Source organism: Mycteria americana, chromosome 2 (genome assembly GCF_035582795.1).
Source record: "Mycteria americana isolate JAX WOST 10 ecotype Jacksonville Zoo and Gardens chromosome 2, USCA_MyAme_1.0, whole genome shotgun sequence".
In the NCBI taxonomy this organism is placed as follows: domain Eukaryota; kingdom Metazoa; phylum Chordata; class Aves; order Ciconiiformes; family Ciconiidae; genus Mycteria; species Mycteria americana.
This window is the reverse complement of record NC_134366.1, coordinates 80,256,700-80,274,483: the sequence shown is the minus strand read 5'-3', so window position 1 is coordinate 80,274,483 and position 17,784 is coordinate 80,256,700. Positions and strand designations below refer to the sequence as shown.

The following is a 17,784-nucleotide window of genomic DNA, read 5'->3' as shown; positions in this document are numbered from 1 at the left end:
GGTTCACAGCAAAAAAGGTGCCCTGCAGATTTGATCTTTGATGCTTAAGAGATTTAGTAAGTTTTTCTCAGTCCTTAATAAATTGGTATCATAGGCAAGAAACCTGGAGGCACGAAGTACGATGCACACACAAGCACTTCATATTTTGGTGGCATGAACCTGGAGTTCATATTTGGATAGCATCCCTGTTAGAGGCAAAACTGAGCGTTCAAAATCCTTACCTAGGCAGAATGCATATTGACTTCAGGGGATACTTTTTCCCAGAGAAGGGCTGTGTAAAGAAGGTCAGGACTAGTTGTTTGTCCCCTGCAGCAATGCTGTTTCTCTTGCTGAGGAGACTTCCAGCACCTGTGGGCATGGATTTCTGCTGGTGAATACCAGCACTCGGGTGAACTGATGGTCAGTCTCACCTTGACCTTCAGCAGGCTGTTTCCATCTTTCCTTCATATCAGCTTAGGAGATAAACAAACAAACAAACAAAATGAAACAAACAATAAAAACTAAAAAACTAGGGCAGAGGCCAGAGGCTGGGTTTCTGATCATGTGAATCATTTAAACCTATTTCTGCAGTATCTCCTGAAAGGCAAAGCTGATGCCAGCACAGCCTGCCCATCCATTAGCAAACCCTTAGCTCAGGAGTGTGGGGCTTTGAGTAAGATCTTCTAACACAGACCCACCGTGGGGATTTGAGGAGAAAGGAACAGCCAATAACTCACCAATGACAGTGCTGTGTCTCTCTCCCACATCACCTCCAGCTTTTCTTCTCACTGGTGGAACTGGGCAGCAGAAGGTCCTTAGCCCAAAGCAAACGAAAGCCCCTTGCTGTACCACCACTGCAATGGGCCTTGGGTTGAAACTGTCCCTCAGGAGAGACAGCAGCCAGCTGGGAGAGTATTTGCCAACAGCACCATTGCTCATCAGCTGCCCGTAGCCTAAAGCAACTCTTTCAGACAGCTAAAATTGCATCTGATTTTGTAACAAACTCCTCTGCAGTCCCCATCACTTTGCCCACCCCCCAAGCAAAAAAGAAAAAACACCAACCAAACCCACTCCTTTGCCCTGTGATGAAGAATGAAGTGACTCTGAAAAATAACCTGATTTGCCACCTCCTCCTGTGAGTCCTGCCTAGCTACCTCCTGCACCAGCCTTGCTCTGCAGCAGCCCGTAAGCAGGATCTGCAGCTAAGGCGAAGGAGAGAGAAAAGCTGGAGGAGGAGGAGGGAGGGGGAAGGCAGAAAGGCTGCATACCTAGAAAGCCAGGGCTATTCCTGTTGCCCACCCTAGAGGCACCACCTCTGCATCAAGCCGGAGTAACAGAGGGAGAATCTGGCTCTCTGGATTTAACAAGCTCACTTTCCTTTAATTGGGGCCCTCAGGCACTGCTGTAGTGCACCTAATGGCACTAATTATTAATGAATCAGCCCTGATGAATAGCAAAGCTGAACTGGCCTCTGTCTCCTTGGGTTGTCAGCCCTTCACAGAGACTACTGGATTTCACTGGGCAGGAAAGCAACTGCACAGATTTAAACAGGGCCCTAGAAAGGAAGAGAGCTGGGAGAGTCACCAATACATTTTTCCCTAGGCTGTGCAAACCAGCCAGGGACCAACACCATCTCATCGCTTCTTCTGAGGCGTAGACATAGCCAGTGGAAAGTCCTGTGAGAAATGGGTACTGCACCTTACTTTTATACCACCCCTCCGTGCTCCTTCCATAAGGACCAACCTGTTTGCCCTCGCTACCATTCAGACAGCTTTTCCTCAGTTTTGTGTGTCCTGGCTCAAGCTTTTGCTCCCAGCACAGGCCCACTCCATCTCCCTGTTACAGCCTTTGAACAGGAGCAGATGGGAAAGGGACTTTTCTCTCCCCAACCCCCCTTAAAGCAAAAAAATCGGCCGCCACCACCTCAGCCTAGTGCTGGCACGGTCTCGCCGCATCGGAGGGCAGCCCAAGCGGGCAGCAAGGCGCAGCCCTCCCTCCAGATCTGAGCCAGGCTGCTAAAAGGTGGAGGCTGGCAGAGAGCAGCCGATTGCCAAGCACGGCTTCATCCAGCACTGACGGGGAAGGAAGGAGGCAGCTTTCTGCGGCCCTCCGGGGACTGCAGGGCTGCGGTTGCTCAGTCGGAGCTGGGGACAGGAATTAGGGCAGGAAGAGCCGCAATGGCTGCAACCCTCCCCGATTATCCAGCCAGCTAGAAAGGCACTGGCTTGCCTTTTGTTTCAGCTGTGGGTTTTTTTCCCTGTTGATCTGTGTTTGGACTTTTTTTTTTCCATGTGTGTGTGTGTACATATTTTTTGTTTAAGTAGGTAATAATTTTACTGTGGTTACTGTCAACGTTTAAATGCTTTTCTGTTGCATCTCCCCCCCGCCCCCAGTTCACCAGCTCACGTTTGCCCAGGAATTAAGGGGTGTTCAGAGGCTTGAACCTCTCCAACTTTTGCTAAAGCAGCCTCTGCCTGGGGCAGTGGGACCAGCCCGGCAAGCGACACCCCAGCCTCCCCCTGCAGCCCTCTCCTGCCAGCCCTTACAAACCCTAGAGGTGCAAGGCGACAGAAGGCAAACCGAGTACGCTCAGTCCCTTTCTGGGACTTGGGGGAGAGCTCATGCTTCCTTGGGCACAAAACAAGGCAAGGCAGAGCAATCACCCCGGGTTAAAAAAAAAAAAAAAAAAAAATCGACCATTGCACTCAGGCTTCAGAAATAACGCCTGGAAGGGGCAGAAAGGGGAACAACCAATGCCTTGAGCACTAAGGGGCTCTTATAAAATGAACAGGATGAAGGAGGGGAGGGAGTTCGTTGGTTGCTCGTGTTCCCCGAAAAAAATACCGAGCTGCGGGCGGGGAGAGCCTCGCTGGCCGGTTGCCTGAGGGGAGCTGAGCCGGCGGGACCGGGGTTTGCTGCACTCCCTGCCGCCTGTGCGGGAAATCCAGGGGGTGCAATGCAGGTTTTTGAGCAGCAAATACCTCCTTGGGCCCCGGCTGGCCCGGGAGGCCCGGTGGCCGGCCTGCGCCCCGGGGATGGGCGCCCCACAATTAGGAGCCCGAAACGGGAGACTCCTCGGGAGGTGTCGGGGGGCGGCAGGAGGGGTGGGGAGGGGCACTGCCGCTCGGCTGTTTTTTCCCCGGTTTGCCACCGTTTTATCATTCACCTCAACGGAGGGCTAACTGGGCGATGTGCTAATTACGCAGAGATTATGCATCAGTAATTCAACCTCACGCGAAGATAACTCGAGTCCACTAACGAGCTGGAAATCACCCCCTTATTACGGAGTTTCAGCTTGCTTCCCGGGGGTGAGGAAAAGCTGGGAAGCTCCCCTCTCACCGTCGTCCGACGGACGGGCACGGTCCGACAGCCGGGAAGACGGGGGCCGCGGCGGGAGCACGCCCGGCTGCACCCCGGCGCCGGGCCGCGGGATGCCGGCAGCGGGCGGGACCGGCGCCCGGACACCCCGGGGCGAAGCGGGCTGCGTGCCGCCGGCGAAAGGTCCCCGGGGCCCAGCCGGCCGAAACAGCAGGCTGCGGAGCCCCTCGCACCCCAGCAAGGGCTCTGTCTCCCCTCTCTCCTCGGCAGCTGGCATTTCGTGCTGCAGGAAATCGTAACAGCAGTGCCTGACCTCATGAATATAGAGATGTGCACAGAAAAATCAATTTCGGTCTAGATCCTCTGTGGGGAGGGAAAATAACCCAAACCATTTAAACAAAGCTTTGCTCTCCAGGGTTTTCCTTTTTCTTTGGTGGTGGTGGGGATTAAATCTAGAGGGAGGGCAAAGGAAAAGGAAATGCAAGCAGACCTGTGTCTGCCGAAGCGAGGCTGAACCCTGCAAAGCCCCCCCCAACACACACATAATGTATTTTATCATTAAAAAATCAACATTGCTTCCAGTGGTAAAGGCGCCTGGCTCCAGTTCCTGAGCGCATTCGTTGCTGGGATTCAATCCGTTTGGGAAATGCAGATTGGCTTGCGACCCACTGTTTGATTTATGAACTGTTACATTTGCTATTGCTTACACATTACATTGCGGACCTTGGGAAGGAAAGGGAGCAGGGAGAGGGGGAGAAGGAGAGAGGGACCCTGCCACCCGACACGTTGGCAAAGGAGACCTATTGCACAGGCAACGGCTCCTCACGGGAATAATTCACCTCAGAGCAATTCGCGGCCCCTACCTCCCCATCACCCACTCATCCACCCACCCCCGGCCGCCAGCTGGGCTCTCGCCTTATAAGTGAAAAGGACGTGTTTACTCTCTGATGTGTATTTCTTTATAAAGGCATCAGGCGCCTATAAATAGCCGAGGTTAGAGCAGCTTCTGCTGCGAAATCAATACCCCGTCCCCCCCTTCCCCTTCGGCTGAACTGCCTTATTAATTATGAAAGGGCTCCTCCGCGCCCCGGCTCCGGCTCCGCAGCCTCCTCCTTAATGGTGGTTGCTGCCCTCCCTCCGCCGGGGCTCCGCGCCGCTCCGCACCGCTCCGCGCCCGCGGGACCGCCGCCCCCGCCGCTGCGCCGGGCTTCCTTCGCCGGCTGCGGGCAGCTGGGAAACGGGGGTGCTGCCTTGTGGGGTTTCGGGAGGAGGAGGAGGAGGGTGGGAGGGTCTAGAGCAGATTTTTTAAGAAAAAGAAGAAAAAAAAAAAAGGAAAAAAAGGGAAGGCTGAGACTAACCAATTCAGCCGCCCTGTCCTTGTTTGAACTGAAATTGCCGTGTGCATCAAGGGATCGGCTCGGGATTTAGCCTTCCTTGCCTGAAAAGCCCTGTCCTTTTCAAGATACTCTAGGCGTATTTTATAAAAAGGACGACACCCTCATTTCAAACAATAACTTTTATTTTATACTTCTGTCTATACTTTGTAGCAAATCTTTTTTTGTTATTTTTTTGCTGAATTGACTTTATAATAAACTTTTGTTTAAACTACATTTTTCTTCTCTTTTAAAATCAAGGCTCTTTTTTTCAAAATCATTTTGCTGTTGTTGGTTTGTTGTTGTTTTGTTTTTTTTCTTTAGGTTTACATTTAAGCCCCCTTTTTGTGATCTCTACGGTTGGATATTCAGGTATTTTACTGGTATGTGTAACATCTAAAACAAAGAGGAGGAAAATTAAAGGCAGTGAATTCGGAAAGATGCCTTCGAACAGCAAGTAAAGGTAAACTCTCAGAGATCTGTTAGCAGCATTCCTTCACTCCTCCGGGCATTTAGACACATCTCTTTCTTTCGCTCTTCCCTTCCTTCCTTCACTGTTCGTTTTCGTTTCCCTCCCTCTCTCTCTTTCTCTCTCTCTTCCCCTCGAGGGAAAATGCTCTTTTTTTTTTTTTTTTTTTTTTTTTTTTGCAGTGGAATGACCAAAAAACAAGCGACTGTGGAGGAAAGATGAGAGATTGTGAATTATTCACCATATGCTTCACACGTGGACATCTACCTTGGATTCATCGCCAGTGCCTTTTTTTGCCTGCGTGTTTGTTCTCGCCTCGCACACACTGCCACATTTTTAGAGGAGCCCGTGGCCCGCGGGAGGTATCCCGGCCGATTACAACCTTAGCATTAGGTGGCCCAGAGCCGTTCCTGAGATTGCTTTTGCACAACGAGGGCTCGAGTTTGTATTTTTATTTTTTTTCTATTTTTGATTCGAAGCGATAGTAAAGCTGAGGTCCGATTTGGGCTGCGCGCTGCTGCCTGTTTGGTAACATTTGGCAAATAAAACACAAAAAATAAAGGGAGAACGCTTCCACAGTCCTACATGGGTGTTTCACCATCATCAGCCACCACCACCACCACCATCATCATCAACCACAGAAAAGCACAACGTCCCCAAAGCAACGGATGGACACTTCCTCTATAGATCCAGCACATGGAGAGGGTGTGGGTGTGGGTGTGCTCGCCCCCCTAGAAAGGCAGCCAGGTCACTAGCGCGGCCCACAGAGCCGCCAGCAGCAGGGGCAAAGCCGGCGGGAGGAGGGACGGTGCCGCGCCGCTGCCGCCTCCGCACAGTTCAAATAAGCTGCCTTGGAAATCGAGGTTTTTGGATTCCCGTCTCAATTTCTCCCAGAGGTCTGTCGCTCCTTCCTGGCAATCGGTGAGCGCTGTGAGGGTGCAGGCGTGGAAATCATCCCAGTACCTGCAGGGGGGGAGAGCAGCCGGCATCAAAACAGGCACGCACCCACCTTCCCGGGGGGGGCCGTCCCCGCGGGCCCGCCGCCCCCGACCCCCCGACGGCGGAGCTGAGCGGGTGCATGCCTTAAAGCGGGCCGGAGCCCGGCGGGGAGGAGCCGCCGCCTCCCCGCCCTAAAACCCGGCCCCTGCCCCCCGCCCCCCCTCCCACCCGAGACACCGGTTTCTGGGAGGGATCCTCGCCCCCTCGCCTTCCCCGGGCTGCCCCACATCCCGCCCCGTGTGCACGCTTTGCGCTGGGCAGCGGCTCCCCTGCCAGGTCCCGGGGGGGCTGCCGCTGGCTGTGGTTTGGGGGGTTCCCCATCCCCAACCCTGCCTCCGGCACCAGCCCGAGCTGGGCGGGATGGGGCAAAAATCGGTTTGGTGGGTCTCTGCCGGAGGGGTCTTTGCCTGACGGGGGTAGAGGGCATGCACCCCTCGGCTGGCAAACGCTAGCCTAGGAGCCCACGGGCTCGTCCCGAGGGTTTTTCGTCACCGGTGGGAGCGGGCAGATGGGGCTGGGAAAGGCATCGCTTTTCCCAGGCGGCAGGCAGCATCCTGGAGGTCCCAGTGCGGCGTTAGAAACCCTCGGGAGGGATCCCCCGGGGCGGGAGCGGGCCCTGACTGCGGGGGCAGGAAGGGAGGAGGAGGAGAAGGAGGAGGAAGCAGAGAAGAGAAGGAGGAGGAGGAAGCAGCATCTTCCCCTCCTGGACCCTCCTGGGCGCCCCGCACCGGCCCCCGGCGCGGGGGACTCCCCATCCACTGCCGGGGCTCCGTCTGCAGCGAAGGGTTTCTCCTTGCGCAGGATAATTTCCAGCTGTTCCCACACGTTTTTTCCTTTTTCTTTTAATTCCCTTCTTCACGGGGTCTGGACAGGGGTTTGCCACCGGGGCGGGACCCGTCCCTCTGCCCCACCTATGGGGACGGGCGGACCTTTCCTCTTCGCATCTGGGTTATCGAAAATCACCCCGAATCTGCCTTTCTCTCTCCTATTTTCCCCTTTCCTCAAGGCAGGCGCCTGCAAATTTGGATCTTGATTTTCTTTTTTTTTTTTAAAGTAGTCCTACAGCCTCTAATTTATGAGCACTCTAAGCTGGTTGTAGACTCCCAATGTTTGCTACATTTGTAATAAATAATGAGATACTGAGAAGCCAGAGTCTGAGAGTGTGCCTCTCCTGCAGTATTTCTGCTGTAATTGCGTCTCCCAAAGGAAAATTAAATCTTTTCCCATCTTCTTTCGATACACATCCCGGCACAGGGCAAAGGCAATCTGGTGGTGGGAGGTGGTCGGGAAAAGGGTCGTGCTTGGAAAAAAGGTACTTTTTACAGGTCGGGGCCACCTCTGGTCCGGCACTGCAGGGCCAAAGGGCCCTGGGTATTTATTCTTAATGCGGGACACAAGATAAACCGCAACCCAGCATTTACAGCGAGGTGTCAGCCTTAGTAGGTGCTTGGCTTAGAAATCTCTAGGTAGAAAGAGAAGAGAGGAGGGTTACAGAGTCTCTTCTTCCTTTTCTTTTCTTTTCTTTTCTTTTCTTTTCTTTTCTTTTCTTTTCTTTTCTTTTCTTTTCTTTTCTTTTCTTTTCTTTTCTTTTCTTTTCTTTTCTTTTCTTTTCTTTTCTTTTCTTTTCTTTTCTTTTCTTTTCTTTTCTTTTCTTTTCTTTTTTCTCTTCTCATCTCGTCTCGCCTTTCCTTTCCTTTCCTTTCCTTTCCTTTCCTTTCCTTTCCTTTCCTTTCCTTTCCTTTCCTTTCCTTTCCTTTCCTTTCCTTTCCTTTCCTTTCCTTTCCTTTCCTTTCCTTTCCTTTCCTTTCCTTTCCTTTCCTTTCCTTTCCTTTCCTTTCCTTTCCTTTCCTTTCCTTTCCTTTCCTTTCCTTTCCTTTCCTCTCCTCTCCTCTCCTCTCCTCTCCTCTCCTCTCCTCTCCTCTCCTCTCCTCTCCTCTCCTCTCCTCTCCTCCCTTCTCCTCTTCTCTCCCTTCCCTTCCCTTCCCTTCCCTTCCCTTCCCTTCCCTTCCCTTCCCTTCCCTTCCCTTCCCTTCCCTTCCCTTCCCTTCCCTTCCCTTCCCTTCCCTTCCCTTCCCTTCCCTTCCCTTCCCTTCCCTTCCCTTCCCTTCCCTTCCCTTCCCTTCCCTTCCCTTCCCTTCCCTTCCCTTCCCTTCCCTTCCCTTCCTTTCCCTTCCCTTCCCTTCCCTTCCCTTCCCTTCCCTTCCCTTCCCTTCCCTTCCCTTCCCTTCCCTTCCCTTTCCATCTCACCTTCCCATTTTATGTTCTTCGTTTTCTGATTTTTGCCGATCAAAATCAGAAAAAAAACTATTCCAAACATATTTATCTCTAAGGACCTTACCTGTTTTCTAAATATGATTTTGTCTATTTTATTATTATTAGTAGTAGTAGTTTTTTTCAGCGGGGGGAGTTTGTGCCAGAAAACAGCAACGGGGAGACGGATAATACCCTGTGTGGCCGGATTTATTTATTTATTTATTTATTTATTTATTCCCCAGATGTATCGAAAATGCCCTTTTCTGCCTCCCTGCCCGGGACGTGAGACCCCGAAGCGGGGCGGGCGAGGCCAGAGCTGGCGGCTCCCCGGCCCCCGGCAGCCGCCCCAGGTTTCCCTCCCCCGGTAAGATCCGCTGCCCTGAGCTCTGGGGAAAAGTACCCCCAATTTAGGGCTCCTCCAGCTGTCCCAGTTCCTCCAGCTTCGGAGAGGAATTGAGAAGGAGGGGAGCAGGAGCCGATTTTGCACGGCGAGCTCTTTTTCTCCCTTTATTATTTTTTGTTGTTGTTTTCCTTTTTATTATTATTATTTTTCCCCTTTATGGTTGCCGCTTCCTTCTCCTCCCCTCTGTGCCAGGAGCGGGGGGAAACCGGGGGAAACGGGGTGGAGGAGAGCTGCCGCTGGGCCGGCCGCCCCTCTGCCGCTGGGCGATTAACGTTGTGGCTGGGCTCTTTTCTTTTTAATTACATTTTGTTTCCCGAGGAATCGCCTCCCCAGCGCCGGCTGTCCCCGGCCGAGGTGAGCTGCCTCCCCCCGGCCTGCCTCTGCCGTGAGCGCCCGGGGGGACCCCGGAGGCTGCCAGTGAGCCTGGGTCCCAAAGGCAGCAATAAGGAAAGGGATGACAACCCCCGTGCAGCTAATGTCAACACCTCAGTGCAAAGCAGGAGAAGGGAGTGAATACAAGCGAGGAGCTAAGGAGGGGAGGGAAAAAAAGAAAGAGGAAAAAAAAAAACCAACCCACCCAGATTCACGGAGGGAAAAACTAAAAAAGACATTGTAAAAACTCCCTCCAGACTTCACTGTTCCCCAAGCCCGGCCTGTCCCCATGGCAGTGCGCTTGGAAGGACCCTGGAGCAGAGAATCCGGCCCCAAGGCACCAAACCCCACGTTACTTCTGCCGCTTTCCTTCCCACCACCACCTTGGATCGCCCCCTTGCCCAGCCCCGGGTGACCCCCTAGTCCCATTCTCCCCCCGCGGCCCCGAAGGAGAGAGGAAAGACCTACGCGCAGATCGTTTGGAGATTTCTCTTGTCGTCCAGGTCCTGCGGGTAGTTGGCCATGTTATCGCCCAGCCGCAGCAAACAGTCCGAGAAGCCCCTAAAGACCGCATCGCACCGCCCCGCCGCTCTCACCGCCTGCACCAGGTACGCTGGGGGGGCAGGGGCACAGGTCAGCTCCGCCGGCCCCCGCCCGCCCCGGCCCCCCGCGCCGCCGCCCCCGCCTCGCCCCTTCCCCCCACCCCCCCCGGCTAAAGGCGCGTCCCGCCGAGGAGCGGTGATTTGGGGCAGGAGGTGGGACCGAGCCAGGGTGGCCATCGGGCACTCGGGGACATGAGTCAGGGGCTTTTCGCCCTTTGCTTTTTTAGCACCGGGGTTTTCAGTGCCGGTGCATTAACGGCGTGATTTCAGTCTTTTTTCTTTTTTTTTTTTTTCTTTTTTTTTTTGAGGGGCGAGGAGGAGGGGAGGCTGGGTGAAGATGCGCTGCCTGCTTCTCCCTGGACTTGCTCCTTTGTTAGAAAATTCCGCCTCGAAGCAGCAGGCGCGTTTCTCCGTACAGACCCTGGCGCTCACACACGCACGCACACGGCTCCTCATTGCCCAGGTCGCTTGGCAAATATCGTGCAAGATTCAGCGGGGGAAAAAAAATACTACTAAAAAAAAAAAAATCACTTGAAACATAAAGATAGGAAAAGAAGCGTCCCCCAAAGCCACGCACGCAGCTGCCCGGGCTGGGGGCAGCGGGGCGGGAAGGGGCAGGGACGAGTCCCGCTCCCCCGACCCTGCTGCCTCGGGCACCCGTCGGGATTGCGCCAGGAAAGGGCGCTCGGTTAAATACACGAGTAACAAACCCGAGAACGACCGCTTGCAAACGGGGAAAGGAAATTAATTACGGCGTGCTTGAGATGGCTCCTCCCGGGTGTCGGCGGCTGCCGGGCCGGGCCCCGCGTGGGGACGGGACGGGACGCAGGGACAGCGCGGCCCGCGGGACTCACGCACGGCACCGCGCACGGGCCCGCAGCCGCCCGGGCAGCACCCGGGCACGGAGCGGGGGTGCCGATCCCTAATCGCTCTCCTGCCCGCGGCGGGGGCTGGGGACGCCGTGGTGTTCCCGGGCCCGGGCTCGACCCCGGGCAGCGCAGCTGGGACGTCGCTGCGTCTAGCGGGGGCGGGAGGGGTTGCCTACCCCCCCCCCCCCCTTTCGGAGGAGCCCTCGTCCGCCTACACCTCGGGGGGGGGTTGTTGGGGTGGGGGTCCCCTCCCGATCCGCCTCCCCAGGACATGGCTGTGGCGGGGTGTGTGTGTGTGTTTCCTCGCCCGGCACCGGTGACAAGCTAAATGGCTGACTCCAAAAGAGACTGTTTCAACCCAGATCCCCCTCTTGCCGTTTGATTCATCGCTAACATGACTTGGTGGCCACTCCCCTCTACACACACACCAGCACCAGCCGTCACATCAAAACCCCAGCAGGCTACAGACATTGGCTACCGTAGGAAAAAAAGCCAGGCAAACAAATAGAGAAGAACTGAGGACCATCCCGGGGGTAAAACCATGTCCTATAAAACCCGCGCCATCCCATTCCGGCAGCTACAGGGGGAGAGAGGAGGGGAAGTTGCCACGAATTTCTCCAAAAACGTGACGGGCTGCACTGAAAATACGGGGTCCGAAGGGGAGCCCTGCCCCGGGCCCGGGGAGGGAGGGTGGTAGAGGGTGAGGTTTGGGACCAGAGGTGCTCAGAGCATCCCCCCCTCCGAGGGGCGGCCTGGCCCTGTGTGCTGCCTCCGCACAGGGTACCCCCGGTCCAAAGTCTCCCCAGATCCCACCACCACCACCACCAAAAAAAGCAAAAGCGGAGAGACGAGGGTCCTGCCCGGTTAAACGACAGCGGGATTTCTCTTGAACTAGGTCGCTTGTGCTTTGCCGTGGCCCCGACCTCCCCCCCTCCCCCCCCGTCCTTCAAAGACAAGAGTGTGCAGCGATTTGCAATGCAGCAGGACCGCAGGAGCCATCCATAACGGATCGTGCCCCCTCCCGAAACCCGCTCTCCGTCCTCCCGGCCCGCCTGCCCTTTAGCTGCGCCTGGTCCACCCCTCCTGTCCCCGGGCGCCTTCCGCGGAGACAGTCCCCGCGCCTCCCCCCCGTCGCCTCCCAAAATGTCAGGGATTTCGGACAGGTCCCAGTCCCCGCTGCCCAAACAAACAAATAAATAAATAAATGTTGGTTGTTTTTTTTTTTTTTTTTTTTTTTTTAAGCCCTGGTGCTGCTGCGGGAAGCATAGACATTTTGGGTACGAGGCGAACATCCGTTTCATCCGAGCCGTTACCGGGGTCGGGGCAAAGGCAAATGGCCCTTTGCGACCCCCACACCGATAACCAGAAGCTGATTTCAGGGGGAGGGGGGGAGTGGGGGGAAGGTTACCCGAAATACCGAAGGAGGAGCAGAGAGGAGCTTCAAAGCCGTCCTCTCCCAGGGCACCGCAAAGCGACCGCACCGCCACCGTCTCCGCGGTGTGCAGCAATATTTGGGGGTAACTTTCCAAATGACTGCTCATGCTCACGCCAGCCCGGGGACGGCGGTTCCCAGCGACTCTAGCTACCTTGTGAAATTTCACCGTGAATAAAATCCTCCCTCGGCTGAATCAGATAAACACAAATGAGAGAAAAATCATCCTCCTCCAAACGAACAAACAAACCAAAAATGCAAGGACTGAAATTAAGGATAACATCCAAATAATGCCTTCCCCCTTCTTGCTCTGACAGTACAGAAAATGGCCTTCTGAAGAGTTCAGCCTCGTTTAAAATGGAATGGTAATACGAATGGAGGGGTTTGCATCGTATATCCACATTTTCCAGAGGTCAACATTTCATCGCAACATTTCTTATTTTTTTCTTTTCTCGATGAGGAAATGGTCAAGGCATTTTGCCTCCTTCTTTCCTCCCTTTCTTGTTCTCCCCCCCCTCTTTTTTTTTTCCTTTTTTTTTTTTTTTTCCCTCTTCTTTCTTTTGGTACCCACAAAATGCTGCAGAGATTGTCTGGAGAGGAGGGTGACCGCACAAAAGGATCTCTAAATAGCAATGCCGAGCATTTTTTCTGTTGTAGCAGAATTCCTTTGCAGGCACATATTTTCAAAGGTCTCTTCACACCTGACAATCTGGATAATAAAAGACGCGCTTTAATCGCCCTTTCCTTGAAGCCCAGTTTTGGATCATGCTCGGGAATAAACGTATTCAATATATAATCTTTAAAATTTGCCTGTAGAGGACCAAGTGGTCATTAACTTGGAGATTGTTTAATATCTGAAACTCAAAAAAATTTCAGCGAAGAAATGTTGAATAAAATGAACCTGACAGCAAACCAACAAAAAGAACCAGCGAAAACCCCAAGATATTAAACAAAACCAGTAACGAGCAGACAAAAACACATACCGGCGTGGAGGGAAACCTGTTCTATTTTAAGTAACTTAACATATACAGAAATTTTTTGGACCCGCTCGTTTTTTGACAGCGGTTCTCCGAGCACAAAATTAACGATCGGGCGGTGGGACTTGGTGATTTCTTAATAATTTTTATTTGTTTAATCCCCGCATTCGGGGGGATTATTATTTTTTTTAAGTTAGCGTTGGGGTTTGTTTGTTTTTAGGCTGCTCTGCAAATGGGAAATCCTCCAAGTTCCCAAAGGGAGCCCTTCGCTCGTCCCCCTGATTTTCTGCAAAAAAACTTTCCAGCGAGATCTCTCGCAAGCCATTTTATGCCGGTTCTTATTTCTCTGTCCCTCGGGGAGGGGGGGGATTTCTTAGCACTGGAGTCCCCAAATTGTCGGTGATGAGGAATGCAGGGGATATCCGAAAAGCAAATACAAATGCAGCCGTTCGTGGGGACGGCGAGAACAGAGGGGGGAAAAGGAGGAAGAATAAGGGAGGGGGAAGCGAAGTACGAAGGAGCATGCACCGATCTGGGGAAACGAACAACAAAAGTGATTTAAGAGGAATAAGAAATCGGCTGCCTTTCCTGCGGCCCCCCTGCCTTGACGGCGTGAAGAACCGCGAAGATGCCACCGGGAAGGAGGCGGAGGGAGCGGGGAGCGGGGAGCGGGGGTCCCCCCGCCGGCCCGAGCGGCGGCCGTCCGCGCAGCTTCTTCCGACATTCCGCTTCTGCATGCATCAGCCGGGCTTTGGTGCACACAACTTGATACCGAATTTGGCAGTCCACTTACCTATCTGTACAGCAAGGATCAGAGAAATGTATCTGCCGTTCAACTTAAGTCCCATCCTACATTTAGTAAAACCATTTGCGGCTGCAGATCTTTAAATAGTTACTTTGGAGAACGTGGGGGAAAGCTGAAAAATAGGCATTGCCAACAAGTTCCGAGCAGCGGAGGACTTTGCAGACAAGGGGGGGAGACAAGAGGAGAAGGAGAGAAAGAGGGAGGCAGAGGGAGAGGGCGAGGAGGACTAGCTGGGAATGGTTCGCTCCATTAGGAGGGGGCGGAGGAAGTACAGCCTCACGCCCACCAGCGGCCCTGACGCGGGGGGATGACACGGACCGGGTTTTTTCCCCTTCTCCTTCTTCTTTTTTTTGAAAAATGTGCACCTTGGAAGAGAAACGCCATTTATAGGCATCGCAGCCTGCATTTATCCGCTCTCCCCGTGTCCCCCCGCCCCATTAATCGCCGAGAAACCCCCCCACCCCCCACCCCCGCGCTCCTCCTGCCCCGTGCGGCGGCGGGGGGGGCGGCAGCCGGGACCGTCCCCCCGCGGCGGGAGGGATGCGGGGGCGGGGGGGACGCGCACACACACGCACACCACACGCACACGCACACACAGACACACAGACACACAGGCACGCACAGACACACAGGCACGCAGACGGAGGAGCCGCCCCCCCGGGGGTGGGGATAGCACGGAAGAACCCCCCCCGCCCCCGGGCCGCCCCGTCGGGGCTGGCCAGCCCGGCCCCCGCGCTGCGGAGTGGGGAGGAGGAAAGGGAGGTGCGGGGGTCCCCTCCCCCTGCCCGCCCCTCCCCCACCATGACGTCACCCCCAGGCTGAGGTGGGGGGGAGCGGGGGGGAGTTGGTCTCTCCCGGCCCTGCTGCCTGTGCTCCATCCCGGTGGCAGCAGCCCGCCTGTGGGACTGCAGAGGGTGGCGTGGGGAAAGGGGTCACGCGTGGGGTAGCCCTGGGGAGCCGCAGTGGGGCCGGCCTGCGGCTGGGGGCCACCGCACCCCATCCTCTGGGGACAGGCTACAGGTGTGGCAGGGCTGGGTGGAGGGGATGGTGCCGACCGAGGCGACATGGAGCCCTGCCTGGGACAGGGGGGTCTGGGGGGCTCCTGTAGCCTGACGCCCTCCCAGGACCGTCCTCAAGGCCATCCCCACCTGGAGAACAGCGTGAGAGGAACCTAAAGGTGCCGGCAGGGGCTTCTCCCAGTCCAAAGTAACCAGCCAAAACCCCATTCTACAGCCTTCCCCCTGGGCTCTTCCATTGCAAAGTTATTCCCCCGCAGCTCAGCTCTGACCTTCAGCAGCCATCTGTAGCATCTCAGAATCACAGAATCGTATAGGTTGGAAAAGACCTTTAAGATCATCGAGTCCAACCTGACACTACCAAGACCACCACTATACCATGTCTCTAAGCACCTCATCCAAACGTCTTTTAAATACCTCCAGGAGCCAAAGGGGGACCGGTCGGAGCGAGAACTACTGTTGACCTTCGCTCGTCCCTGTCCCAGGTTCCCCCCTCTGAAATCTCATAGTGCTGGCAGTGCTGCAGCTCCCTGGACCAGCTGGGCTCCTGGTGGGTCCCTCTCTTTTACAAACCACACGTGACAATCCTCAGACCTCAATGACAGAGTCCCCATGATCCCCATGGACTGCAAATGCCTGAAGCCCACCAGGCAAGGACAGGGATTGCATGGGGTTAAACGAATCAGTGCAACTGGAAGTAAGGAAACTGGAGGGCAAGATGAAAAGCTTCCTTGCGGAGAGCTCCATTCACAAAATAGTGCTGATGAACGCCGTTGCCTCTTTAGGTCTACCCAACGTGTGTAGAGGCAGCTGGCACGCACATCCTCTTAAAGCCATCATGAAACCCTGACCTCTGTTTCTTCAACTGGAAAGCCGGTATAATGTTGGGTAACTATGCTAGCAGTCAGCTGGGGCCTGCAGATGAAAAACACTGGCTTGTCTCCTCTGCACCTTCCCACTATTCCTTTTGGTTCCACCTTTTCTTCCTATTTATAGGTCTCCACTATGGATGGTGAGTCGGATTAGAGGACAGAGCAGCCTGAAAACTAACCCGAGGAATTAAAAAAAAAAAGGTTCATTGTCAGCCAGCTCCCAGAGCCAGCTCAGCATGTGGACACATGGTAGTGAACACTGCAAAGCCCAGGCAGTGGGTGCTGTGTCCCCTGGCAGCTTGCCCTTCCATTCACTCTGCCATGAAGCTGCAGCCCAGAGTAAAGTTGTCTTTTTACACACTCCTGAAGACATTGGTGGCAGCAAGGAGGCAAGGCTAAGCTTCAGAATTTGCACCATGTTCTCTTTCAAAGGAATTGAAAGGTTTGAGTTTAAGCTGGAGCTAAGGCAAAACACTTCTACCCAGCTCTTCGCTGCTGTGGTAATGGGTTCTTTTGTCATGCAACAGAGAGACTGAAGTGGATATCAAAATGTGGAGCCCTGTCCTTTTCCCAGGAGGGATAGGTTAGGCAGCCCAAAAGATCTTTTATGTCTCACAGTCAGTGCATTATCAGCATAAAAAAGGAAGAGGATGAGAGTGTGGGTTGAGGTACATGGATATAAACGTTGAACCTACCAGCTCTTGGCAGCTCGGCCACTTGTGGCTGTGTTTGCTGTTAAGAAGGACAAGGCACCCTTTCAGAAGCACCAGGTTGAGGAGGCTGCAGCAAGAGGAATTTCTCATTTCACTTCTCTGCCCTATTGATAACTCTATTGGTTTATTTATACATTCATATCTGCTATGGATTTGTCTGCTCCTTTTTTTCTGAGGGCAGACAAGCTATAGCTTCAGGTTAAAGGCTGGGCTGGCTCCAAGAGGCTTACATTGAACCTGATTTTGACATTACACTATGTAAATCTGCTTTGGAATGAACTTCAGGGCAGTTTCCAATACACAATCAGGAAGAGTTTAATATCTGACTTTTGGTGCGTCCATCACCACTGAAATGACTGGAGCCTCTGGCAATCTGGCCACAAATCTCATAAGAACAGGCATTTCTGGGGGATTTCTGGCCAAACAACAACAACAAAAGATCTAACAGCTAGAGGCATCAATTACAGAGGCAAAAAGGGCCTGGCCAAATTCCTCTAAATGTTCTTGACTGTTGGAGCAATCCAGCTCCGTCTGAAATTCAAGCCTGGCTCCAGCCTTACCACCTTCCCTGCCCCAGGAAGGGGCCCGTCGTGCTATAGATTCTGAACAAAAGCCAGCGGTTTCAGCCCATCTCAAATAGCAGCACTCTCGGCTCTGCTGGGAGCCAGGGAGCAGGATGAAGTGGGGACAGTTGTTTATCAAACTACCCCTTTTCTTCTTTTTTTTTTCTTCCAGCATGGTATTAGAAGGTGCTTGAATATCAGCCTGTCTCTAAGAGACATCTGTATATGTTTTAGGAGAGGAGCGTCTAATGGTGCCTTGCTCAGTCCCCGTTAGGACAATTTGCTCATCAGTACAATTTTGCCCTTGTTTTTAAGAAAAAGGGCTCCGTCCTGGCGGCAGCATCATGCTCGGCTTGTTAGGGTGGGCGGCAGCGTCATCCCACAGCCGCGTGTGACCGCTGCCGTGGCGGAGGCAGACGGACAGAGCCCACGACTGCTGGCCAGATATAGCTCTGCCAGAGACAGGGAAACTGCCTCGCTCAGCACGGCGAAGCCTGTAGCCACCGTGGCGGCGTGGGCTGCCCCGCGTGCCGGAGTGGGTGGGTGAGTATTTGGGTGGGCAGCCCTGCGCTGTCACCCCCGGGCAGAGAGCAGCGTGCTGGACAGCTGATGCAGTGAGCTCAGCTCCATCTAAACCATCTACCACAAGGGGACCCACCGTGTTTAGCGGATGTGTTTCTCGTGTAGCTTTCGGCTGACTGTCATGGCTGAACCTCAAAAGAGGCAGCCGGCTCAAGGTAGCAGACAGAGCTGCTTTCCCTGGCAAAGC

General features: G+C 54.2%; 1 protein-coding gene across 1 annotated transcript; it reads right to left on the bottom strand.

Moving 5' to 3' along the window:
- Positions 1–5,364: 5,364 nt before the first annotated feature.
- Positions 5,365–14,041, bottom strand: NRN1 (neuritin 1). Its single transcript, XM_075495630.1, has 3 exons — positions 13,840–14,041; positions 9,635–9,779; positions 5,365–6,102 (listed from the first exon to the last, which is right to left on the bottom strand). Exons 1-3 carry the CDS (start codon positions 13,892–13,894, stop codon positions 5,871–5,873), a joined length of 432 nt encoding a protein of 143 aa, XP_075351745.1. The 5' UTR covers positions 13,895–14,041; the 3' UTR covers positions 5,365–5,870.
- Between the last annotated feature and the right edge of the window lie 3,743 nt (positions 14,042–17,784).

What these genes read in the sequence shown, in the direction of transcription:
- NRN1 (XM_075495630.1), bottom strand. Translation starts at nt 13,894, where the DNA reads ATGGGACTTAAGTTGAACGGCAGATACATTTCTCTGATCCTTGCTGTA. An exon ending in GATCCTTGCTGTACAGATAG is followed by an intron (nt 9,780 to 13,839) that starts GTAAGTGGACTG and finishes CTGCCCCCCCAG; the next exon opens with CGTACCTGGTGCAGGCGGTG. An exon ending in AATCTCCAAACGATCTGCGC is followed by an intron (nt 6,103 to 9,634) that starts GTAGGTCTTTCC and finishes CCCCCCCTGCAG; the next exon opens with GTACTGGGATGATTTCCACG.